Genomic DNA, 25,790 nt, shown 5'->3' on the forward strand with positions numbered 1-25,790 from the left:
CCTGTAGCATTGTGAACTTTGAGGAGGGTAGTGACTGTAGCATTGTGAACCGTGAGGAGGGTAGTGACTGTGGCATTGTGAACTGTGACGACAGTGACTGTAGCATTGTGAACTGTGAGGAGGGTAGTGACTGTAGCATTATGAACTGAGGATGATAATAACTGTAGCATTGTGAACTGAGGATAGTGCCTGTAGCATTGTGAACTGTGAGGACGGTAGTGACTGTAGCATTGTGAACCGTGAGGAGGGTAGTGACTGTGGCATTGTGAACTGTGAGGATAGTGACTGTAGCATTGTGAACTGTGAGGAGGGTAGTGACTGTAGCATTATGAACTGAGGATGATAATAACTGTAGCATTGTGAACTGTGAGCAGGGTAGTGACTGTTGCATTGTGAACTGAGGATAGTGTCTGTAGCAATGTGAACTGTGAGGCGGATAATGACAGTAGCATTGTAAACTGTGACGAGGATAGTGACTGTGGCATTGTGAACTGTGAGGATAGTGACTGTAGCATTGTGAACTGTGAGGAGGGTAGTGACTGTAGCATTATGAACTGTGAGGATAGCGATTGTAGCATTGAACTGTGAGGAGGCATGTGACTGTAGCATTGTGAACTGTGAGGAGGATAATGACTGTAGCATTATGAACTGAGGATGATACTGACTGTAGCATTGTGAACTGTGAGGAGGGTAGTGACTGTAGCATTGTGAACCGTGAGAAGCATAGTGACTGTAGCATTGTGAACTGTGAGGATAGTGACTGTAGCATTATGAACTGTACAGGAGGGTAGTGACTGTAGCATTGTGAACTGTGAGGATAGTGACTGTAGCATTATGAACCATGAGGATGATAGTGTCTATAGCATTGTGAACCGTGAGAAGGATAGTAACTGTAGCATTGTGAACTGCGAGGAGGGTAGTGACTGTAGTATTGTGAACCGTGAGGACGATAGTGACTGTCGCATTGTTAACCGTGAGGACGATAGTGACTGTCGCATTGTGAACCGTGAGGATGATAGTGACTGTCGCATTGTGAACTGTGAGGAGCATAGTGACTGTAGCATTGTGAACCGTGCGGAGGATAATGACTGTAGCATTGTGAACTGTGAGGAGGATAATGACTAGCATTGTGAACTGTGAGGACAATAGTGACTAGTGACTAACATTGTGAACTGTGAGGAGGATAATGACTAGCATTGTGAACTGTGAGGACAATAGTGACTAACATTGTGAACTGTGTGGAGGGTAGTGTCTGTAGCATTGTGAACCGTGAGGACGATAGTGACTGTCGCATTGTGAACCGTGAGGAGGATAGTGACTGTAGCATTGTGAACTGTGAGGAGGATAATGACTAGCATTGTGAACTGTGAGGACAATAGTGACTAACATTGTGAACTGTGTGGAGGGTAGTGTCTGTAGCATTGTGAACTGTGAATAGGACAGGGACAGGCTGGTGGAATGGGCAGGCCTGTGGCAGATGAAATTTAAGTGAGAAGTGATTCATTTTGTTGGGAAGAACGAGGAGCGGCAATACATACCAAACAGTGCTATTTTAACACGGATGCAGGAACAGCAAGACCTGAGAAGTTTGGAGCTGTTCATCTGAGAACAGAGAAAACTGAAAAGAGATTTGATGGAGGTATTTAAAATCATGAAGTGCTTAGATAGAGCAAATAAAGAGAAACTGTTTCCAATACCTGACGATTTGATAACCAGATTGCACAGATGCGAGGTGATTGTCTATTAACCGGAGATGACATGAGGAAAAAATATTTATATAATGAATGGTTAGGATTTGGAATGCACTGTTTGATGGAGTGAAAGAGAAAGTATTGCAAGGATATGGAGAAAGAGCAGGGGAATAGCATTAAGTGGATTTCTCTTTGAAAGAGCTGGCTCAGACTCGATGGACTGAATAGCCTCCTTCTGCAATTACTGTTCTATCATTGTCGCTTGGTAATACAGAATTTGAGTACTGCTGAAAAGAGAGACATGTTACTGAAGCTTTTCATCTTGCACTCACCAGGACAAACACAAGCATACCAAATTTCAAACAATCACAACAATTTATACTACAAAAGAAAAGGGGCATTGATTGTATGACAAGTTGACTGATTGCCAAAAAAAATTGGCCATTCTGGTGTTTGTCTTGATGAGTGTAGGATAAAAAGCTTCCGCAACATGTCCCTCTTTTTAGCAATATTCTATGTTTCTATGAAACTTCCAAAGTGCACAAAATACCCTCTCAGCACAAGTAACTGTGAATAAAGCCTTTCTCACATGCAGGCAAGAAAGCAGCTGTGTGTACTCAGAACCATTGGTGTGTTTCCCTGTCATGCTTTCAGCCCCCTACTCGTTGTTTTCTCCCCTACTTTCACGGCTGAATTTCGCTGCACTAGTTCAATTGACTCATTCCTGGTATGAGGGACTTATCTAATGAAGAAAGGTTGAACAGGCTGGGCCTATACCCATTGGAGTTTAGAAGAATGAGAGGTGATCTTATTGAAACATATAAGATCCTGAGAGGATTCTATTTGATAGATACCAGGAGGATGTTTCCACTTGTGGGAGAGACGAGAACCAGTGGAACAGTTTAAGAATAAGAGGTCTACTGTTTAAGACAGATGTGAAGAATTTTTTTCTCTGAGGGACATTAGCATATGGAATTTTCTTCTCTAGAAAGCAGTGGATGCTGAGTCATTGCATTTATTCAAGGCTGAGTTAGATAGATTTTTGATAGACAAGGGAGTCAAGAAATAGGGTGAGGAAAAACCAGGGTGAGGGTACAGACAGAAAAGTGAAGTTGAGACGACAACCAGGTCAGCCATGATCTTATTGAATAGTGGAGCAAGCTTGAAGGGCTGAATCGCCTACCCCTGCTCTTAAGTCCTATGTTCCTATGAGCTTGAGATGGGCCTTCTCTATGGCCTCACTTTCTGTAATAAGTGGGAAATATTTTGCTCCAGTTAGTCCCCTTGACTCCTACAATATCTTGGGGAATAATAGGGGCATCTTGTATGGAATTAACCTGAACTGTTCAGAAAGAACTTCAGTCATAGGCTACTCTATGCAAGACCAACTGATCTTACCTGGGCCAGCTGCTGCCATTTTGTATTGGCTCCCCAGGCTGGATAAGAGAGGAAGGGAACCAACCAGAGTTTCCCCAGTTAGAGAAATAACTTTCGTTTATATAGCAATTTTGACAACCTCAGCAGAATTAGACATCGAGGCAGAGGAGAAGCTATTAGGAGGAAAAGTAAAGCTTTAGTCAAAGAGGTGGGGTTTGAGAGGGTTGTCCTAAGGGATCCTTCGGGAGGTATTTCAAAAGTGTGGGGCTTAAGCAGCTGAAGGCACAGTCAATGTTAGGCAAAGAGGGGAGGCCGGATGTGTAAGGGGTTTTGAGGATGGAGAGGGTTGCAGCGATAGAGAGGGAAAGGAGGAAGAGGAATAGGCCTTGTTCCAGAACCATTCAATGAGGTTGTGGCTGAGCTGTGACATAACTCCATATCCCTTAATACCTATGGGTAACAAAATTAGAGAGGGGTGATAAGTGAACAGGACTGAACCCAAAACCACCCCCCCACACACACCTTAAACCAGCTTATATTTCACCCCTTTCTTGGACTCACTCAAGTTCTGTCGAAGGGTCATGAGGACTCGAAACGTCAACTCTTTTTTTCTCCGCCGATGCTGCCAGACCTGCTGAGTTTTTCCAGGTAATTCTGTTTTTGTTTTTGATACAGGCAGCAGTGTTTTTTGACGAGTTAAGTTCACAAGCCCTGGATCATTAAGCTGGCATACTGGAATCGTCAAATCTGGAGGTGGCTAAAGCATGGGTGAGGATTTCAGCAATACAAAGGCTTTGGTAGGAATGAGGATAGAGGAGATTTTATAGAGGTACAAGTAGGAAATCTTTATGATGGAGCAGAAACGAAGCTCAGTTCAAGGCAGAATAGAACACTGAGCTTAGTTTGTTCAAGCTGAAACAGCGGACAGTGAGAGGAATAGAATCAGTGCCTTTAAAATTCATTCTTGGGCTGTGAGCATCACAGGTAAGGCCAGCATTTATTGTCCATTCCTAAGTGGCCTCAAGTGGTGGTGAGCCGCCTTCTTGAACCGCTGCAGTCCATGTGGTGTAGGTACACCCACGCTTATGTAGCAGTTTGATACAGCTGAATGACTTGCTAGGCCATTTAAGAGTCAACCACATTGCTGTGGGTCTGGAATCGGATGTAGACCAGACCCGGTAAGGATGGCAGATTTCCTTCCTTGAAGGACATTAGTGAAACAAGTGGGTTTTCACAACAATCAGATAATTTTAAAAAATATTTTGACTGCATTTTATTCGATTTATTAATTAATTCATTTTACATTTTCCCTAGCTGCTGTATGTGGTGAGATTTGAACTTATGCCACTGGAACATGAGTCTGGGTCTCTGGATTACTAGTCTGGTAACATTATCACTATGCTACCCTCCCCTAGCATATAGAGTTTGTGGAGGGAAGCTAATTAAACTTTTCACCCTCATAGCCTTCAATGAGTAGAGTGCAGATTTATAACATATAAGACCATAATTATCATAGATTGCAGCGTATAAATCAACCTGGTGTATAATATGATCCTATTTATGCAGCACCGAAATGTAGGTTTTGGCCTGTATTCAATGTATAAGTCAACACCACCACCACCACCAGCCCCCCCTCCCCCCTGCATTTTTTAGCTAATGAATGCATGTTGAGGGCTATACTCGCATGAGTTGGCCTCAATTTTTCAACTCTGGGATATATGTTTAGGGTTACACTAGCCTTCTAAATCAGCGCATTTGGTTAAAATAGGTGATATGGCTATATTGCCAAGAAGGTGCGCAGCAGCTTCACACATGCCCACACAGAGCAGAGCGTGGCTGCTGAACAAAAATGGGCTCTCCTGCATAAACTCCGGTGGTTCACATTTTATGGCATAGAAGTCAGCCCCTGTTTTTCAAAGGATTTTACAAAACTTCAAAGGTCAACTTATATACCACAATCTACGCTATGGAGGTCTTAAGTTTTCAAAATGTTTCTCTGTGTATCACATCAAACTGACAACAAGAAAAGGCTCAGTCTAGACACAGCACAAGAGTTCTATTTTTAACAGAATACACAAAGCAGGTTCATTCTGGTTACGTTAACTGTTCAACTCATCACGCAGAAGAAATGTGACCAAAGTTTATTTAGAGATTTTTTTGTAAATCAAAGTCAAAATGAACCTCCAAATGTAATCATAACTTTATATCAATTTCTACAGTCAAGTAGTTAGTATCTGACCCTTTCATTGTGATGAATCATGGATGAACATGTCCAGGATTACACAGGGTATTCTTAATCTGCTCTGCAAGTGACCATTCAAATGAACGAGGCTCAACCATCAATACTGCTCAGGGAAGCCAGCTGGAAAAATCTATAACATTGTCACCCACTCATCCTCTGGAGTTAAATAATCCTCTGGAGTTAAAGACAAAATCCAAGTTTACACTCTTCACCCGAAAATAAAAGCATAATTGTTAGAAAGCAAAGATTTATTGTGGGACAAAACATGATAAAGATTGCTAAAAGAGGGAGACCAGTACTGCAACAGAGTTAAAAATAACTTCACCCAGAGTAGATCTTATCTGCAACCACACTCATCCACCACCATATCATCATAATGTCTCAAAACCACATTGTCATTGTTATCGTAATAAAGCATGGAAATAGGCGAGAGTTTAATGGGGACACAGCAGGGTTGGGGGGTGTGGTCAGGGTCAGTGGCGTGCACCAGTGTTTGCAGAATGGCATGGTTGGTGCCATTCAGACTCTCGCTCAAGGGGTAAGGGCACTCCCCATGGCAATAGTTGGCCATGTAACCCTGGGGGGCGATGATCCAGTGTTGCCAGCCTACGTCCTTGAACTGGATGTGGAGCCTCCTCCGTTTGCAGACGCGGCTAAACGCGAGGGGCAGCTGAAAGGATCTCCTCTTCCTCCTGGACGCTTTGCATTTCTCCCGATTCAGGGTCACCACCAACAGGGAGACATGCAGATCCCGGGCGATCCGGGTGCAGGCTGGGCTTGGTGCCCGCACATCCCCCATCGAGGAGCTGCCCACCTCCAGGAGTGCCCCCTGGTTACTGCTGTGGCGTCTCCAGGCCCTAGTAAGCTGAGTCAGGTTGAAGTAGAGGGTGCTGTGCAAGGTCTGGAAGGACTGCGAGGCGATGAGTTGCTGCCTGGAGTTGGGGGTCTCTCCCATCTTCCAGATTGACAGGGTGCAGGTTGCAGCTGTCCCAGGGATTGGGTAGGGATCTCCGAGGAGGGTGAGCTCCAACTGGGCTAGTGTGAGCTCCTCCACTTCTTCCAGCACTGACAGGTTGAAGTAAAGCCGTCTCCGCATGCACAGCAATGGCACAGATCCCAGTCCAGAGATTGGACCACCTGACAAGAGAATGTCAAAGAGTTCATCAGCTGAACAACTGACAATAAGTAAAGGTCAATACACCCCAGGGGGCACCTATACTGACAGTTCTGTCACCATGAAGAGAGCTACCATCCTCAGGAGCTACCATCCTCACATGCACAAGCCCAGGAAATTGGGAGACCCCCACTGACCAACCCCCATCACCCCACCCACCCCCTCTCCCTCAGAATCATAGAATATAGTCCTAAAATTGTTATAGCACAAAAGGAGGCCATTCATCTCAGTTATCTGCACTGGCCCTCTAAAAGAGCAACTCACCTATTGCCTCTCACCCTGCAAACTTTTTGTCTTCAGATAATTACCCTATTCCCTGTTGAAAGCTACGCTTGACCCTGCCTCCATCATACTTTCAGGCAGTGGGTTCCAGATTCTAACAAACACTGCATACAAAAAGGTTTCCTTCATGTCTCCATTGCTTCCTTTCCCAATCTCTTTAAAATCTGTGTCCTCTGGTTTTGATCCTTCCACCAATGGAACAGTTTCTCCGTATCAACCTGCCCAGACAACCTCTATCAAATTTCCTCTCAACCTTCTCGTCCCAGGGAAACAGTCCCAAATTCTCCAAACTATCTACATAACTGAAGTTCCTCATCCCCGGGTGTGTGGGTAGGGGTAGAGAGGGGTTTGGAACTAAAAGTCAGCAACTAAAAGTCTCTGCCTGTGTTTATCCTCCTCGAGCTTCCTCCCATCTCTATCCATCACACCCTATCAGCATATCCTACTCTTCATTTCTCCCTCGTGTTTATTAAGTCTCCCCTCAAAATGTATTTATAATATTCACCTCAATCACTCCGTGTGCAGTGAGTACCACATTCTAACCACTCTCTAGGTACAGAGAGCCGCCCTGGCTATTCCAAACCATTCTTGTGAATTTCTTCTGCACTTTCTCTCGAAAGCCTTCGCATCCTTCCTAAAGTGTGATGCCCAGAACTGGACGCAATACTCCAGCTGAGGCTGAACCAGTGTTTTATACAGGTTAAATATAACTTGTATTTTTATGTTATGTGGAAACTTATAAAGCCTAGGATCCCATGTGCTTTAACGACCTCGTTCTCAACCTGCCCTGCAACCTTCAATGATTTGTGCACATATACCCGCAGTTCCCTCTGTTCCTGCACCCACAAAAGGGCCCCTCAAGCTGACACCTCCCCCTCAGGAAACTAATTTCCCAGGCAAGGACTGGTTGTGACAATAGTTAAAGGTACAAATAGATTCACAAGTTATTTGAGTACCCTCTGGACAATCGAACTGTGAGTATCCTGGAGACCCTGGCAGGACAGGAGCAGTATGGCTCCTTTAAGGGTTTCAGCCACCGTTCAGACAGTAGTACAGAGAATTTACATACAGAAACATCCCAATCAGCTCAGCAACTAAAAGTCTCTGCCTGTGTTTATCCTCCTCGAGCTTCCTCCCATCTCTATCCATCACACCCTATCAGCATATCCTACTCTTCATTTCTCCCTCGTGTTTATTAAGTCTCCCCTCAAAATGTATTTATAATATTCACCTCAATCACTCCGTGTGCAGTGAGTACCACATTCTAACCACTCTCTAGGTACAGAGAGCCACCCTGGCTATTCCAAACCCCTCTCTACCCCTACCCACACACCCACTTGCCCCATGTTAGGATCACTTACCAAGATCGGGGAGGTGACGGAGGGTGTCTCCATCCACCCCCAACTCTTCCACTCTGCACACATCAGCTTCAGAGTCACCCTGGGTGAGGGGCCTGGACCTTCTCTGGAACATCTTCCATAACCGAGCTGGGACAGGCCTGGGATCAGAGGGCTGGGGCTTGCTCCATAAACCCAATGCTTTTAGAAAGGCCTTTTCCTGAACCGGGGGCTCCAGCAGTACGCACAGACTGACAGAGCAAATAGAAATCACTGAGAAACATACAGTGAGCTGACCCAGAGCAGCCATTGCTGGCACCAAGACTCGAGGAGTATTAATGAATAGTGAGAAACCTGGGCTCAGCTCCTGTTGCAAACCAGGACTAGCTTCAACAGCCCTGCTGATTGATGATTAAAGCTCTCTCTCAATGAATTACCATTTCAATAGGGAGCTCTCAGGGGCAGCCTCACATCCTGGGGCTGGGAGCTTCCCTCCCTCAACCAGATGAGATCCTAACTGCTGGTGTCCCTGGGTTTGATGGTCTGAAATCAGCTGCCAACACATATCAATTCTCACCTATGGTTAGTAATCAGTGGTACTTCAAAGGGGCTAGATTGAGGGTGTTTGCATCTGAAAGGATATTCCTCTGTATCCCAGACAGTCACTGCTGGACTTCATGTTAACATCATAAGTCCCCCTTTAACTCAGACACCTCCTGTGGGTTCTCCTAGACTGAAGTGTGTATTCCTGTCAATCTGAAGGAAATCAAGCTGGCAGCAGAAATTTAAAACCATTCTTTAGACTCAATAAGGAGACATTGAGTATTTTCTAAAGGATGAGAAGTTAGGAGCTGTGAAGGAGCAGAGAGGTTTAGGAAATCCAAGAACAAAAATCACAAAGTTAATGAACAGATACAAAAAAATTCATAAAGATTAATGGAATGCTGAGCTTTATCTTAAAGAAGCTGGAATATAAAGGGGTGGAAGTGCTGTTGATTTTATAAGTCTCTGGTTAGACCATCTGCAGTAACTGCATTCAGACCTGGGCACCACTCCTCAAGAAGGATAAATTGACTTTGGAAGGGATTCAGCAGATTCACCAGGATGATAACATGGCTGAAAGGGTTATAATTCTGTGAACTGGCTGCACAGGCTAGATTTGTATTTCGGAGAGATAAAAACAAAAAACTGTGGGTGCTGGAAATCCAAAACAAAAACAGAATTACCTGGAAAAACTCAGCAGGTCTGGCAGCATCGGCGGAGAAGAAAAGAGTTGACATTTCGAGTCCTCATGACCCTCTCTGTTGAAGGGTCATGAGGACTCGAAATGTCAACTCTTTTCTTCTCCGCCGATGCTGCCAGACCTGCTGAGTTTTTCCAGGTAATTCTGTTTTTGTTTTAGATTTATATTTCATTGAGTCTCAAAGATTAAAGAGTGATCTAATTGAAGTATTTTAGGTGATTAAAGGATTTGATAGGTTAGATAAGGAGAAATTACTTCCTCTGGTGGGGGAGTCTAGAACAAGGCAACATAATCTTAAAATTAGAGTTACACCAATTAGGGGCGATGTTGGGATAAGCACTTCTTCACACAGTAGTGAAACTCTGGAACTCTCACCCCCAAAAAGCTGTTGAAACTGAGATTAGTAGATTTTTTGTGAGGTAAGGATTTCAGAACCAACACATGTAAATGGAGTTAAAATACAGATCAGCCATGATGTAATTGAATGGCTTAAATGAGCTTGAGGGGCTAAATGGCCTCGTCCAGTTCCTAACCTATAAAATAAGGCCATGTAGCAGTGATTACTCCCCTTTATACAAATCAGAGTGGTGACAATGTAAATGAAATCCACACTCAGTGCCATGCGCCGCCATATGAACACACTCGACCTCTCCCTCCAGCAGCACCGCCGTACCCTTTTTCAAAGCTGCGCGTGCCCCCAGTTTCATTTTATCCTTCGGCTCATCCGACACCTCAACAAGAAACTTTTTCTCTTTCTCTCAAGTGCTAAGGAACGCAAGCTCCAACAACTCATCGACACCAACACCCATCTAGGACCCTCCACCCCGCCTGTCCCTCCGTCCCCACCCTTTCTTCCAATCCCAACCCCAGCCGTGTATTCACTATACCCCCTGACCTTCCCCTCTCCGATGCTGAACGTTCAGTGCTCAGCAAAGGACTTAGTTTCATACCCTTACGCCCTCACCTCAATGAATTTCGGGCTCAGCATGATACTGAACTCTCCTTCCGCCGTCTTCGTCTCCGTGCTCACTTCTTTGGGCAGGAGTCCTCTCCCAGTTCAACGGATCCTTTTACCCATCTCCAATATTCTCCCTCCACCTGGACCCCTCCCTCTGGATTCTTACCTTCTCTCGATCTTTTCATTGAGAACTGTCGGCGCGACATTAGTCGTCTCAATTTCTCTGCTCCTCTCACCCATTCTAACCTGTCTCTCTCTGAACTTACTGCACTCCATTCTCTCAGGTCCAACCCTGACATTGTCATCAAACCCGCTGACAAAGCTGGTGCTGTTGTTGTCTGGCGCACTGACCTCTACCTCGCGGAGGCTGAGCATCAACTCGCAGACACTTCCTCCTACCTCTCCCTGGACCATGACCCCACCACTGAACATCAAGCCATTGTTTCCAGGACTGTCACTGACCTCATCTCCTCTGGGGATCTTCCTCCCACAGCTTCCAACCTGACAGTCGCCCAACCTCGGACGGCCCGCTTCTATCTCCTACCCAAAATCCACAAACAGAACTGCCCCGGTAGACCGATCGTCTCAGCTTGCTCCTGCCCCACAGAACTCATTTCGCGTTATCTTGACTCCCTTCTCTCTCCCCTTGTCCAGTCCCTTCCCACCTACATCCGTGATTCCTCTGACACCTTACGTCACATCAACAATTTCCAGTTCCCTGGCCCCAACCACTTCCTCTTCACCATGGACGTCCAATCCCTCTACACCTCCATCCCCCACCAGGATGGTCTGAGGGCCCTTAGCTTCTTCCTCGAACAGAGGCCCGAACAATCCCCATCCACCACTACTCTCCTCCGTCTGGCTGAACTTGTTCTCACGCTGAACAATTTCTCCTTCAACTCCTCTCACTTCCTCCAAATAAAAGGTGTGGCTATGGGTACTCGCATGGGCCCCAGCTATGCCTGTCTCTTTATGGGGTATGTGGAACATTCCTTGTTCCAGTCCTACTCGGGCCCCCTTCCACAACTCTTTCTCCGGTACATCGATGATTACTTCGGTGCCGCTTCATGCTCTCGTCGGGACTTGGAAAAATTTATTAATTTTGCTTCCAATCTCCACCCCTCCATCATTTTCACGTGGTCCATCTCTGACACTTCCCTTCCCTTCCTTGACCTCTCTGTCTCAATCTCTGGTGATAGACTGTCCACCAATATCCATTACAAACCCACCGACTCCCACAGCTATCTCGACTACAGCTCCTCACACCCTGCTTCCTGTAAGGACTCCATCCCATTCTCTCAGTTCCTTTGCCTCCGTCGCATCTGTTCCGATGATGCTACATTCAAAAACAGTTCCTCTGACATGTCCTCCTTCTTCCTTAACCAAGGTTTTCCACCCATGGTCATTGACAGGACCCTCAACCGTGTCCGGCCCATCTCCCGCGCATCCGCCCTCACGCCTTCTCCTCCCTCCCAGAAACATGATAGGGTCCCCCTTGTCCTCACTTATCACCCCACCAGCCTCCGCATTCAAAGGATCATCCTCCGCCATTTCCGCCAACTCCAGCATGATGCCACCACCAAACACATCTTCCCTTCACCCCCTTTATCGGCATTCCGTAGGGATCGCTCCCTCCGGGACACCTTGGTCCACTCCTCCATCACCCCCTACTCCTCAACCCCCTCCTATGGCACCACCCCATGCCCACGCAAAAGATGCAATACCTGCCCCTTCACTTCCTCTCTCCTCACCGTCCAAGGACCCAAACACTCCTTTCAAGTGAAGCAGCATTTCACTTGCATTTCCCCCAACTTAGTCTATTGCATTCGTTGCTCCCAATGTGGTCTCCTCTACATTGGAGAGACCAAACGTAAACTGGGCGACCGCTTTGCAGAACACCTGCGGTCTGTCCGCAAGAATGACCCAAACCTCCTTGTCGCTTGCCATTTTAACACTGCACCCTGCTCTCTTGCCCACATGTCTGTCCTTGGCTTGCTGCATTGTTCCAGTGAAGCCCAACGTAAACTGGAGGAACAACACCTCATCTTCCAACTAGGGACTTTACAGCCTTCCAGACTGAATATTGAATTCAACAATAATAATAACAAAAACAAAAAAACTGCGGATGCTGGAAATCCAAAACAAAAACAGAATTACCTGGAAAAACTCAGCAGGTCTGGCAGCATCGGCGGAGAAGAAAAGAGTTGACGTTTCGAGTCCTCATGACCCTTCGACAGAACTTGAGTTCGAGTCCAGGAAAGAGCTGAAATATAAGCTGGTTTAAGGTGTGTGTGTGGGGGGCGGAGAGATAGAGAGACAGAGAGGTGGAGGGGGTTGGTGTGGTTGTAGCGACAAACAAGCAGTGATAGAAGCAGATCATCAAAAGATGTCAACAACAATAGTACAATAGAACACATAGGTGTTAAAGTTAAAGTTGGTGATATTATCTAAACGAATGTGCTAATTAAGAATGGATGGTAGGGCACTCAAGGTATAGCTCTAGTGGGTTTTTTTTTTATTTTATATAATGGAAATAGGTGGGAAAAGGAAAATCTTTATAATTTATTGGGAAAAAAAAGAAGGGGGAAACAGAAAGGGGGTGGGGATGGGGGAGGGGACTCACGACCTAAAGTTGTTGAATTCAATATTCAGTCCGGAAGGCTGTAAAGTCCCTAGTCGGAAGATGAGGTGTTGTTCCTCCAGTTTGCGTTGGGCTTCACTGGAACAATGCAGCAAGCCAAGGACAGACATGTGGGCAAGAGAGCAGGGTGGAGTGTTAAAATGGCAAGCGACAGGGAGGTTTGGGTCATTCTTGCGGACAGACCGCAGGTGTTCTGCAAAGCGGTCGCCCAGTTTACGTTTGGTCTCTCCAATGTAGAGGAGACCACATTGGGAGCAACGAATGCAGTAGACTAAGTTGGGGGAAATGCAAGTGAAATGCTGCTTCACTTGAAAGGAGTGTTTGGGTCCTTGGACGGTGAGGAGAGAGGAAGTGAAGGGGCAGGTGTTGCATCTTTTGCGTGGGCAAGGGGTTGTGCCATAGGAGGGGGTTGAGGAGTAGGGGGTGATGGAGGAGTGGACCAGGGTGTCCCGGAGGGAGCGATCCCTACGGAATGCCGATAAGGGGGGTGAAGGGAAGATGTGTTTGGTAGTGGCATCATGCTGGAGTTGGCGGAAATGGCGGAGGATGATCCTTTGAATGCGGAGGCTGGTGGGGTGATAAGTGAGGACAAGGGGGACCCTCTCCTCCCTCCCAGAAACATGATAGGGTCCCCCTTGTCCTCACTTATCACCCCACCAGCCTCCGCATTCAAAGGATCATCCTCCGCCATTTCCGCCAACTCCAGCATGATGCCACTACCAAACACATCTTCCCTTCACCCCCCTTATCGGCATTCCGTAGGGATCGCTCCCTCCGGGACACCCTGGTCCACTCCTCCATCACCCCCTACTCCTCAACCCCCTCCTATGGCACAACCCCTTGCCCACGCAAAAGATGCAACACCTGCCCCTTCACTTCCTCTCTCCTCACCGTCCAAGGACCCAAACACTCCTTTCAAGTGAAGCAGCATTTCACTTGCATTTCCCCCAACTTAGTCTACTGCATTCGTTGCTCCCAATGTGGTCTCCTCTACATTGGAGAGACCAAACGTAAACTGGGCGACCGCTTTGCAGAACACCTGCGGTCTGTCCGCAAGAATGACCCAAACCTCCCTGTCGCTTGCCATTTTAACACTCCACCCTGCTCTCTTGCCCACATGTCTGTCCTTGGCTTGCTGCATTGTTCCAGTGAAGCCCAACGCAAACTGGAGGAACAACACCTCATCTTCCGACTAGGGACTTTACAGCCTTCCGGACTGAATATTGAATTCAACAACTTTAGGTCGTGAGTCCCCTCCCCCATCCCCACCCCCTTTCTGTTTCCCCCTTCTTTTTTTTCCCAATAAATTATAAAGATTTTCCTTTTCCCACCTATTTCCATTATATAAAATAAAAAAAAAACCCACTAGAGCTATACCTTGAGTGCCCTACCATCCATTCTTAATTAGCACATTCGTTTAGATAATATCACCAACTTTAACTTTAACACCTATGTGTTCTATTGTACTATTGTTGTTGACATCTTTTGATGATCTGCTTCTATCACTGCTTGTTTGTCGCTACAACCACACCAACCCCCTCCACCTCTCTGTCTCTCTATCTCTCCGCCCCCCACACACACACCTTAAACCAGCTTATATTTCAGCTCTTTCCTGGACTCGAACTCAAGTTCTGTCGAAGGGTCATGAGGACTCGAAACGTCAACTCTTTTCTTCTCCGCCGATGCTGCCAGACCTGCTGAGTTTTTCCATTGAATTCAACAACTTTAGGTCGTGAGCTCCCTCCCCCATCCTCACCCCCTTTCTGTTTCCCCCTTCCTTTTTTTTCCAATTATAAAGATTTTCCTTTTCCCACCTATTTCCATTATATAAAAAAAAAACCCCACTAGAGCTATACCTTGAGTGCCCTACCATCCATTCTTAATTAGCACATTCGTTTAGATAATATCACCAACTTTAACTTTAACACCTATGTGTTCTATTGTACTATTGTCATTGACATCTTTTGATGATCTGCTTCTATCACTGCTTGTTTGTCCCTACAACCACACCCCCCCCACCTCTCTCTCTCTCTATCTCTCCTCCCCCCCACACACACACCTTAAACCAGCTTATATTTCAACTCTTTCTTGGACTCGAACTCAAGTTCTGTCGAAGGGTCATGAGGACTCGAAACGTCAACTCTTTTCTTCTCCGCCGATGCTGCCAGACCTGCTGAGTTTTTCCAGGTAATTCTGTTTTTGTTATGTAAATGAAATGTTTGGTCGCTTGCAGTTTGTGCAACGCCTGGACTAGGTGCTAACATTACCAATGATTGTCTGAGATTGAGGGGAAATGCCTTTCAGATACAAACACCCTCATACAACCACTTTGAAGTGTCACTGAATGTTAACCACAGGGGAGAATTGATATGTGATGGCAGCTGATTTCAGACCTTCAGATCTAGGGACATGAGCAGTCAGGATTCAATCTGGTTGAGGGAGGGAGAGAAGCTGCAAGTTTCCCAATCCCCCAGCCCCAGAATGTGAGGCTGCCCCGGGAGCTTCCTAATGAAATGATAATTGCAAAGTGAGATAGAGAGCTTTAATTGCCAATCAGCAGGGTTGTTGAGGCTGGTCAGTTTCTTACTATTGATTAACACTCCTTGAGTCTTGGAGCCAGCAATGGCTGCTCTGGGTCAGCTCACTCTATGTTTCTCAGTGATTTCCATTTGCTCTGTCAGTCTGTGTGGGCTGCTGGAGCCCCAGGTTCAGGAAAAGGCCTTTAGGTTTATGGAGCAGGCCTCTGGCCTCTGATCCCAGGCCTGCCCCAGCTCGGTTATGGAAGAGGTCCAGGCCCCTCACCCAGGGTGACTCTGAAGCTGACGTGTGCAGAGTGGACGAGTTGGGGGTGGATGGAGACACCCTCTATCACCTCCCCGATCTGAGTGAGTGATGGAGCAAGTGGGTGTGTGGGGAGAGGGGTTGGAATAGCCAAGGTGGCTCTCTGTAACCAGAGAGTGGTTAGAATGTGGTACTCACTGAACAGGTGGTGTTTGAGACGAATGTTATAAATACGTTATTTGGGAGACTCAATAAACATGAGGAAGAAATGGAAAGAAGAATATGCTGATAGGGTGAGATAGAAGAGGGATGGGAGTAAGCTCAAGGAGGATAAACACAGGCAGAGACTCAGGGTTGCTGAGTTGATTGGGCTGTTTTTGTATGTAAATTCCGCTAATACTGTCTGAATGCAGCTTAAAGGAGCCATTCTGCCGGGACTGCAGGACTTTCCTTTGATTCTTTCACAGGATGTGGGTGTCACTGGCAAGGACAACGTATTTTGCCCATCCCTGATTGCCCTCGAACTGAGTTGCTTGCTAGGCATTTTAGAGGTATTTAAGAGTCACCATATTGCTGTGGGTTGGAGCCAGATTGGGTAAGGTTGGCAGATTTCCATCCCTAAATGATATTAGTAAACCAGATGGATTTTAACCACAATCGATGATAGTTTCATGATCACCATTACTAGGATTAGCTTTTTATTCCAGAGTTTATTGATTAAATTCAAACTTCACCAGCTACCCCATGGTAGGATTTGAACCCATATCCCAGAGCATTAGCATTAGCCTGCGCCTCTGGATTCCCAGTCCAGTGACATTACTACTATGCCACTAACTCCCCATATAGGATGCCCATGGTTCAAGTATTCAGAGAGAGTTCAAATTATTTATGAATCTATTTGTGCCTTTGATTGTTGTCACAGCTAGTCCTTATCTGTGAAATACCCTGTTTCCTGGGGAAGGGGTGTTAGTCTGGGGTCCCTGTTTCCTTGGGGGAGGGGTGTTAGTCTCGGGTCCCTGTTTCCTTGGGGGAGGGATGTTAGTCTGGGGTCCCTGTTTCCTTGGGGGAGGAGTGTTAGTCTTGGGTCCCTGTTTCCTTGGGGGAGGGGTGTCAGTCTGGGGTCCCTGTTTCCTTGGGAAGGGGTGTTAGTCTGGGGTCCCTGTTACCTTGGGGGAGGGGTATCAGTCTGGGGTCCCTGTTTCCTTGGGGAGAGGTGTCAGTCTGGGGTCCCTGTTTCCTTGGGGAGGGGTGTTAGTCAGGGGTCCCTGTTTCCTGGGGGGGGGGGATGTCAGTCTGTGGTCCCTGTTTCCTCAGGAGGGTGTCAGTCCCTATTTTTTGGGAGGGGGTGTCAGTATGGCAGCCCTAGGGCTTTATAGTCCCCATTACATTGTTTTGTAGATGGTTGCTCTTTGACCTCTCTGAGCTCACCTTGTCCATAAGTCCCACCTTGTGCTTCCTCGATCTGATTCCCATTAAACTGTTGATCACTGAACCGAACCTCCTGGTCTCCATGTTAGCTGGCATTGTCAACTGTTTTCTCTCTGTTCAGGTGTTGTCCTTCTCTCCTTTCTATCGACCATCATCACCCCTCTCCTCAAAAAAACCCAACCATTGATCCCACTATCCATTAAAATGCTGCCCCACCTCAAACCTCCCTTTTGCTTCCCAAATCCATTCCCATCTTTCCTGGAGTTCCATGTTTGAATCCCTCCAATCAGGTATTTGCGCATGTACCAAAACAAATGACATCCTCTGTGACTGTGACAAGGGTAAACTTTCCCTCTTCGTCCTTCTCGACCTGTCTGCAGCTTTTGACTTGGGTGACCACACCATCCTCCTCCAACCCCTCTCCACTGTTGTCCAGCTGGGTGGAATTGCTCTCACCTAGTTCCATTCCTCACAGAATTATTACAGCACAGGCGGAGGTCATTCAGCCCATCATGTCTGCACCAGCTCTTTGACTGAGCATTTCCCCTTGTACCATTCTTCTGCCTTCTCCCTGTAACCCTGCACATTCTTCCTTTTCAGAAAGCAGTCTAATTCCCTCTTGAGTGTTTCAATTGAATCTGCCTCCACCACACTCTCAGGCAGAGTATTCCAGACCTTAACCACTCGCTGCTTGAAAAGGTTTTTCCTCATGTCGCTATTGCTTCTTTTGCCAGTTGTCTTAAACTGTGGCCTCTCGTTCTTGATCCTTTCACGAGTGGGGAACTGTTTCTCCCTATCTACTCTGTCTAGACCTCTCGTGATTTTGAATTTTGAATCAAATCTCCTCTCAACCTTCTCTTCAAGGAAAAGAGTCCCAACTTCTCCAATCCATCTTCGTAACTGAAGTGCCTCATCCCAGGAACCATTCTCGTGAATCCTTTCTGCACTGTCTCCAATCCATTCACATCCTTCCTACTGTCGATACAATACTCCAACTGAGACCAAACTAGTATCGTAAAACGTTCAACATTCTTCATTCCTCATTCACCATTCTTATCTATCTAATCATAGCCAGAGAATCGCTTGCAATGGCTTCTCTTCCTGCTCCCATACCATTACCTCCGGTGTCCCTAAGGATTTATCCTTGACCCCCTCCTATTTCTCATCTACACGTTGCCGCTCATCATCCAAAGACACGGAGTTAGTTTTCACACGTATACCGACAACGTCCAGCTCTACCTCACCACCACTTCTCTCAACTCCTCCACTGTTGCTCAATTATCAGATTACTTATCCAACATGCAGTACTGGATGAGCAGGAATTCCCTCCAATCAAATTACCAGGATGCTGCCTGGTCTGGAGGTTATTAGCAATGAGGAGAGGTTGGAGAAACTTGGATTGTTCTCAATAGAGTGACGGAGATTGAGGGGTGACTTGATAGAAGTTTACAAAATTATGAGTGGCATGGACAGTGTAGATAGTCAGAAGCTTTTTCCCAGGGTGGATGAGTCAATTACTAGGGGATATAGATTTAAGGTGAGAGGAGAAAACTTTAGAGGAGATGTGCGGGGCAAGTTTTTTTTAGAGGGTAGTGAGTGTCTGGAATTTGCTGCCAGAGGAGGTGGTGGAAGCAGGTACGATAGTGGTGTTTAAGAGGCAGCTTGACAAATACATGAATAGGATGGGAATGTAGGGATACAGACCCCGGAAGTGCAAAATATTTTAGTTTGACAGGCAATATGATCGGCGCAGGCTTGGAGGGCTGAAGGGCCTGTTCCTGTGCTGTACTTTCTTTGTTCTTAAATAATGGGAAACTGAAGCCATTGTTTTCAGTCCTTACTCCAAACTTCATTCCCTAGCGACTGACTCATCCCTCTCCCTGGCATCAGCCTGAGGTTAAGCCAGCCTATTTGCAACATTGGTGTCACATTTGATCCCAAGATGAGCTTCCAGTCACATATTCGCACCATCACTAAGACTGCCCACCTCCACCTCTGTAACATCGCTCAACTTCACCCTTGTCTCAACTCATCTGCTGCTGAAACCTTCATCCTTGCCTTCGTTACCTCTAGACTCGATTATTCCAACGCACTCCTGGCTTTCTCCCACGTTCTATCCTCCGTAAATTTGAGGTTATCCAAAACTCTGATTAACCCTGTGTAAACTCCCAGCAAGTCCTGTTCCCCTATCACCCATGCTCTCAGACTGCCTTTGGCTCCTGGTAAAGCAACATCTAGATTTTAAAACTCTCATCCTTGTTTTCAAATCCCTCTGTAATCTCTTCCAGCTGCACAACCCTCGGAGATATCTTGAGTTCCTTCAATTCTTTCCACTTGGCCACTCCAGGTTCAGTTGCTCCACCTTCCGTGGCTGTGCCTTCAGCTGCCTCAGCCTTAATCTCTGGAATTTCCTCTATAAGGTCTCCGTCTCTCTACACCACTTTCCTCCTTGAAGACGCATCTTAAAGCCTACCTCTTTGACCAAGCCTTTGGTCATCTGACCTAATGGGCAGAATTTTTTGCTCGGCTTGCGGCCGCATGCCAGACACATTCGAGCATAAAATAGCGCGTGATGATGTCAGGCAATGTAGTTTCAGTTGGTGACTGGAGCCGCGCCTGCCATCAATTATGAGGCCAGTTAAGGCCATGAAAAAGGCAATTAAGCTGTATTTTACGTTGCCCATGCAATTTCGCGCTCGTCACATGGGCAAAACGGGCAGGGGGCATCCAACAATTTCAAAAACCTCATCCAAGGGTGGGATAAAAAGGGTCAGCAGCATTGCCAGTGTGAGTAGTGAGGAGTTTTGGAGATAATTTGCCGCTGGTTGTTTATTGGCACTTGACAGCTTCATCCCTGTTCGGGGTTTAATTCTTAGCATTTCCAGGCTTCATTTCAGGACTTATTGGTGTCTCCAAGGCCCCCAGAGGATTCAGACTGTGTGGACCCTTCCAGGTATCAGATAGCCTTCTGTTACCCTGATAGTGGGAATTGTGGTTCTCCGCTGGTGGCAGCTCCTCTGAGGAGGAAAAAAGGGGCAGAAGGGAGAGGAGGCCAGGTGTCCCTATGCACCTTCAGGGGAGTGACCTGTGGGAGGAGAGGCGCAGGCACAGGGGCGCAGGGCCAGCAGGAAGCCGAAGGTGGAAGGGGCCACAGAAGATGCCACTGTCCTGTTGTCAGGGTTTATAGGCAGCGACACAGCTACCTCAATATATCTGAGGTGCAATGCCGAGGGAGGCTCTGCCTCTCAAGGGAGAGGCCTCCATTTGTCAGATGATTGGCCCTGAGATCAGCTCTGACTGTGTGGGTAGACACCCCATGCCAGAGTCTCTGAAGGTCACAGTGGCCCTCAACTTCTATACCTCCGGCTCTTTCCAGGGCTCAGTGGGGGATCTGTGTGGAGTATCCCAATCAGCTGTCCACAGCTGCATCATGCTGGTGACAGAAACTCTGTTCAGGCAGGTACTGACCTTTATGCTTTACCGTATGGATGAGGCCAGCCAGGCTGAGCGAGCCAGAGGCTTTGTAGCAATTGCTGGGTTGCCCTGCGTCCAAGGTGCAATAGACTGCACATGTATACCCTCAGCGGGTCAGCTGGGTGCCTTCGTCAACAGGAAGGGATTCCACTCCATGAACGTGCAGATAGTGTGTGACCACAGGATGCAGATTCTGCAAGTCTGTGCAAGGTACCCAGGCAGCTCCCATGACACTTACATCCTGAGACACTCCCAGGTGCTGAGGCTCTTCAGTGCTATAGCCCAACTGGATAGATGGCTACTGGATGACAAGCGCTGTCCCCTCAAAATGTGTCTCATGATGCCTCTCTGCCATCCAAGACAGAGGCAGAGCAGCGTTACAATAGGATTCATGCCTCCACAAGGGCCGTGGTAGAGAGAACCATAGGTGTTCTCAAGATGTGCTTCTGATGCCTGGACCGTTCAGAGGGTGCACTACAATACCCCCCCAGAGCGGGTGTCACTGATAGTGGTTTCATGCTGCACTATCCACAATCTGGCACTGGCAAGGGGGGACCCACTGGAGGAAGAGGATCTTGACACAGGTCCACAGGCCACAGGTGATGAATCCAGTAATGAGTCAGAAGAGGAGCACAGTGAGGAGAACACTGAGGACGTGGAGCCAGACCACAATAGCCAGGGAGGCAGGGTCACCAAGGACTCCTTGATCCAATGTTCCTTCAGCTAGGCTGCCAAAGATCTGCAAAGATCCACCTCATGCCAGGTCTGCTTTCTCCATCCCGGATGCTTGAAATGACGCTTTCATTTGCACCCAAAGACCACTCAATACCTGTGCATTAAAGTATTGAGCCGCTCACATCTAGCATTACATACTGGCATACCCTGTACCAGAAAGAAAAAGGTGAAGCATACTCAGGCATCAAAATCAAAGCAAATTTAATGTTATTGTCACAATGAAAGCATAATGACATGACCTTTACTGGTGTTGATGTCCACACCAGCAGGCACATAAACCAAACTTAAATGAACAGAAGATCACCCGTGAGCTGACCCTCTTGTGCTCACAGTGCCTTTAACTTATGTTTGTGAGTGCTACGTCTTGGTGCCTCTCCCTCGCTAGCACCGGCATTAGAGACAGCCTGCTGACTCTGCTGTCTTATTGGCCTTGATGACCTTGGTGGATCCTGTGCTGGACCCGCCTGAACGGGAGTGGCCAATGCCATAGATGGCATCTCCCCAGTCATTGCAGCCTCATCGAATGCGAGGGTCACTGGTGGAGGAGTGGAGGAGATGCTGCCGTCATCCAGAACACCCTGAGAGGAGCCAGCAGAGATGATAAGCTGCTCATGTGCCAATGTGAGGTCGCTCTGGACCTCCCTGCTCACTATTGATGGACGAGCACCTAGCTGGGACATTCCTCCTCCATCTCCCACACTGGCGCTGATCACCTGAGGTCATTGCCTAAGTGAGGGCTTGCAGGTCCAAGCACAACCCCAGGAACTCCTCTTTCTGTCCCTGGAGCTGCTTCTCCATACGTCACCACTCTCTCCATGGAGGAGGCATTGCACTTGGACTTGAGGGCCAACTCAGTGCTCACGCTCTGCATGGACTCCTTCACAACAGAGACCATGGCACTCAGACCCTTATGGATCTCCACCACATCCTCCTGCAAATCTCGTTGGACATCCAGCATCTGCCGCCTAATGGATAACTCCAGAGGCTAATCATCTATCTGCCTTCAACTGAGCATCATAGAGTCATAGAGGTCTACAGCACTGAAGAAGGCCCTTCGGTCTATCGAGCCTGCACCAGTCAAACAAGTACCTAACTATTCTACTCCCATTTTCTAGCACTAGGCCCATAGCCTTGTATACCATGGCATCGCAAGTGCACGTCCAAATACTTCTTAAATGTTATGAGGGTTCCTGCCTCTATCACCCTTTCAGGCAGTGAGTTCCAGACTCCCACCACCCCCTGGGTGAAAAAATTCTTCCTCACATCCTCTCTAAATCTCCTGCCCCTTACCTTAAATCGTCCTGGTCCCCAGCAGTCCTCTGACTGCCTGTGCCATGGGCACTCTCTGCCTCCATCTGTACCTCAAGCGAGTGAAGTGCCCTCACCAATGTGCACCAACATTCTAGCCGCCAATCTAATGCCCACCGAAGTGCTGGTATCTGTGTTAGTGTCTGCTTCAGAGAGCGGGTGTGACACAGGTGCTAGTGAAGCCCAGAGGTCCTTCGGCATCAGGGGTGGCCCTTCAGGGTCCAGAGAGCAAGTGTATGCTGGCAAATCTAAAAGGGAGAACAAGGACATGTCATTAGTTAAAATCACCATACTGTCACTGACACACCTGGTGAGACAATGGAGATCTGCATCTTGGTGCCATCATCTTTCAATGATCAATGGGGACTCCAGGTTTGAGGCTCCCATCAATGAAGAGACTACACAAGAATGTTTGCACAATCCGAATCTCTCACCTCTGTGCACTGCGCTGCTACCTTTGTCTCTCCATGCCCAGTCGAACATGGAGCGTGCTAGCTCTCCAGCTCAAGGACATCCTGCTCAAACCTGGTGAGCTGCAGGTTGGGCAGGACTCCACCTATATGTGTTCTCTCTGCTTGGTTATGGCTTGTCTTCTCCTGAAAGGACAGTGGAGCATTGATTAGTCCACTCTCTACCTGCAGCACCATTGCAGCCTGGCCAACCCTAGCTGGGGAACACCTCGCAGTGCATAGCTGATTCATGGCCCTCGAGCCGCAAAGTACTCAGTCCAAGCAGCCAGGGCTCACCCCCTTGACCAGCTCCATCGTCATTGACTGTTGGCACTCAGACTCTAACACCCCTGAGGACCACGGAGAGGACGGCCACAGCTTAACACTTCTGGACACTGACCCATACCAGCGTGGGACTCTCCCTTCCTGAGCACAGCAGGTCATTGAACCTCTCCCGGCACGGTACCCATGTGCACCATACCACGTCATGGCTGCTGACCAGCACCACCACCTCCTCCCATGCCCTCTTTGTGAGGTGTGGTGGCCTCTTCCTCCTCCCATCTCTGGGGACAAGGGTGTCCCTTCTGGCAGCCACCTCCTCCAGGAAGAACGTAAGGCACTCATCTGAAAAGTGGGGGGCAGAGTGCCCACCCAACCTACCCTCCCGCCTGGCGTTTCCAGCCGCACTCAACTCCATCACTTTGCTAACACATTCTTCCTTGGCAGCCTTCCAGGGTCTGCCTGGGCTATTTTAAACTGGCTGCCGGGTCGCCATTGGACCAGGCACCTGACAGACCCCTGCCCGCGTTCAGCCCTTCACCACATGTGAGGACCTGCATTTCATGCATGGGCGGACCTTAATTGGCCCGCCAACGTGAAATCGGGGTCAGGGACCGATTGCAGGATACAGCCCGTTTCCCGGCCACTCCTGGGCATGCCGATAGCGCGCCCGCCAACGGTAAATTCCAGGCCAATATCTCCTTATGCAGCTCTGTCATACTTTGTTTTATAATGTAACATTAGAAATGACATTTCTTTACATTAAAGGTGCTATATAAATATAAGTTGTTGTTCTCTTGTGTCAGGTGGTCCAGTCTCTGGACTGGGATCACTGCCATTGCTGTGCATGCGGAGACGGCTTTATTTCAACCTGTCAGTGCTGGAAGAAGTGGAGGAGCTCACACTAGCCCAGTTGGAGCTCACCCTCCTTGGACATCCCTACCCAATCCCTGGGACAGCTGCAACCTGCACCCTGTCCATCTGGAAGATGGGAGAGACCCCCAACTCCAGGCAGCAACTCATCGCCTCGCAGTCCTTCCAGCTCCCTCTACTTCAACCTGACTCAGCTTACTAAGACCTGGAGATGCCACAGCAGTAACCAGGGGGCACTCCTGGAGGTGGGCAGCTCCTCGATGGGGGATGTGCGGGCACCAAGCCCAGCCTGCACCCGGATCGCCCGGGATCTGCATGTGTCCCTGTTGGTGGTGACCCTGAATCGGGAGAAATGCAAAGCGTCCAGGAGGAAGAGGAGATCCTTTCAACTGTCCCTCGCGTTCAGCCGCGTCTGCAAACGGAGGAGGCTCCACATCCAGTTCAAGGACGTAGGCTGGCAACACTGGATCATCGCCCCCCAGGGTTACATGGCCAACTATTGCCACAGAGTGTCCCTAGCTCCCGAGCGAGAGTCTGAATGGCACCAACCATGCCATTCTGCAAACACTGGCGCTACTGACCCTGACCACACCCCCCAACCCTGCTGTGTCCCCATTAAACTCTCACCTATTTCCATGCCTTATTACGATAACAATGACAATGTGGTTTTGAGACATTATGATGATATGGTGGTGGATGAGTGTGGTTGTAGATAAGATCTACTCTGGGTGAAGTTATTTTTAACTCTGTTGCAGTACTGGTCTCCCTCTTTTAGCAATCTTTATGTTTTCCCCCACAATAAATCTTTGCTTTCTAACAATTATGCTTTTATTTTTGGGTGAAGAGTATAAACTTGGATTTCCTCTTTAACTCCAGAGGATGAGTGGGTGACAATGTTACAGATTTTTCCAGCTGGCTTCCCTGAGCAGTATTGATGGTTGAGCCTCATTCATTTGAATGGTCACTTGCAGAGCAGATTAAGAATACCCTGTGTAATCCTGGACATGTTCATCCATGATTCATTACACTGAAAGGGTCAGATACTAACTACTTGACTGCGGAATTTGATGTAAAGTCAGGGGACTATATTTGGATCATTACGGAATACTGTGGATTTTGGAAACAGAAAATGTTGGAATTACTTATCAGGTCTGGCAGCAACTGTGGAGAAAGAAACAGTTAATGCTTAGGGTCAATAACTTTTCACCAGGATGGGTCATATTTTAACAGGAGGTTCATTTTCACTTCATTGCCAATAAATCTCAAAATAAACTTGGCTGTCAAATTTCTTTCACTTAAAGGCCGGAATTTTCCAGCTCCACTTTGTCAGGCTCAACAGCAGATTCAGTGAGCCATTCAAGCGATTCAAACATCAGCAGGTCTGGAAGATCCTGTCAGTGGGAGGGACCGTAAAATTCTGGCCAACGGGTTAAGCCTTTTACATAAACGGGAGTCTATTCAGCCCATCGTGCCTGTGACGCTCTTTGAAACAGCTATCCAATTAGCCTGGATTCCTTG

General features: G+C 47.6%; 1 protein-coding gene and 1 pseudogene across 1 annotated transcript; one reads left to right on the plus strand and one right to left on the minus strand.

Annotated features, from left to right (window-relative positions):
• Positions 1 to 5,647: 5,647 nt before the first annotated feature.
• Positions 5,648 to 22,321, minus strand: LOC121290474 (protein DVR-1-like). The gene is made up of 4 exons (XM_041210914.1): positions 22,226 to 22,321; positions 21,458 to 21,510; positions 8,128 to 8,354; positions 5,648 to 6,447 (listed from the first exon to the last, which is right to left on the minus strand). The coding sequence occupies exons 1-4, from the start codon at positions 22,319 to 22,321 to the stop codon at positions 5,648 to 5,650; spliced, it is 1,176 nt and encodes a 391-aa protein (XP_041066848.1).
• Positions 22,322 to 23,138: 817 nt separating this feature from the next.
• LOC121290475 lies at positions 23,139 to 24,988 on the plus strand (annotated as a pseudogene).
• The last annotated feature ends 802 nt before the right edge of the window (positions 24,989 to 25,790 follow it).

The sequence above is a fragment of the Carcharodon carcharias genome, chromosome 18 (assembly GCF_017639515.1).
Source record: "Carcharodon carcharias isolate sCarCar2 chromosome 18, sCarCar2.pri, whole genome shotgun sequence".
Classification (NCBI taxonomy): Eukaryota; Metazoa; Chordata; class Chondrichthyes; order Lamniformes; family Lamnidae; genus Carcharodon; species Carcharodon carcharias.

What these genes read in the sequence shown, in the direction of transcription:
- LOC121290474 (XM_041210914.1), bottom strand. Translation starts at nt 22,321, where the DNA reads ATGCTGGATGTCCAACGAGATTTGCAGGAGGATGTGGTGGAGATCCAT. An exon ending in TGAAGGAGTCCATGCAGAGC is followed by an intron (nt 21,511 to 22,225) that starts GTGAGCACTGAG and finishes TTTCTGGTACAG; the next exon opens with GGTATGCCAGTATGTAATGC. An exon ending in CCGTCACCTCCCCGATCTTG is followed by an intron (nt 6,448 to 8,127) that starts GTAAGTGATCCT and finishes TTCTCTTGTCAG; the next exon opens with GTGGTCCAATCTCTGGACTG.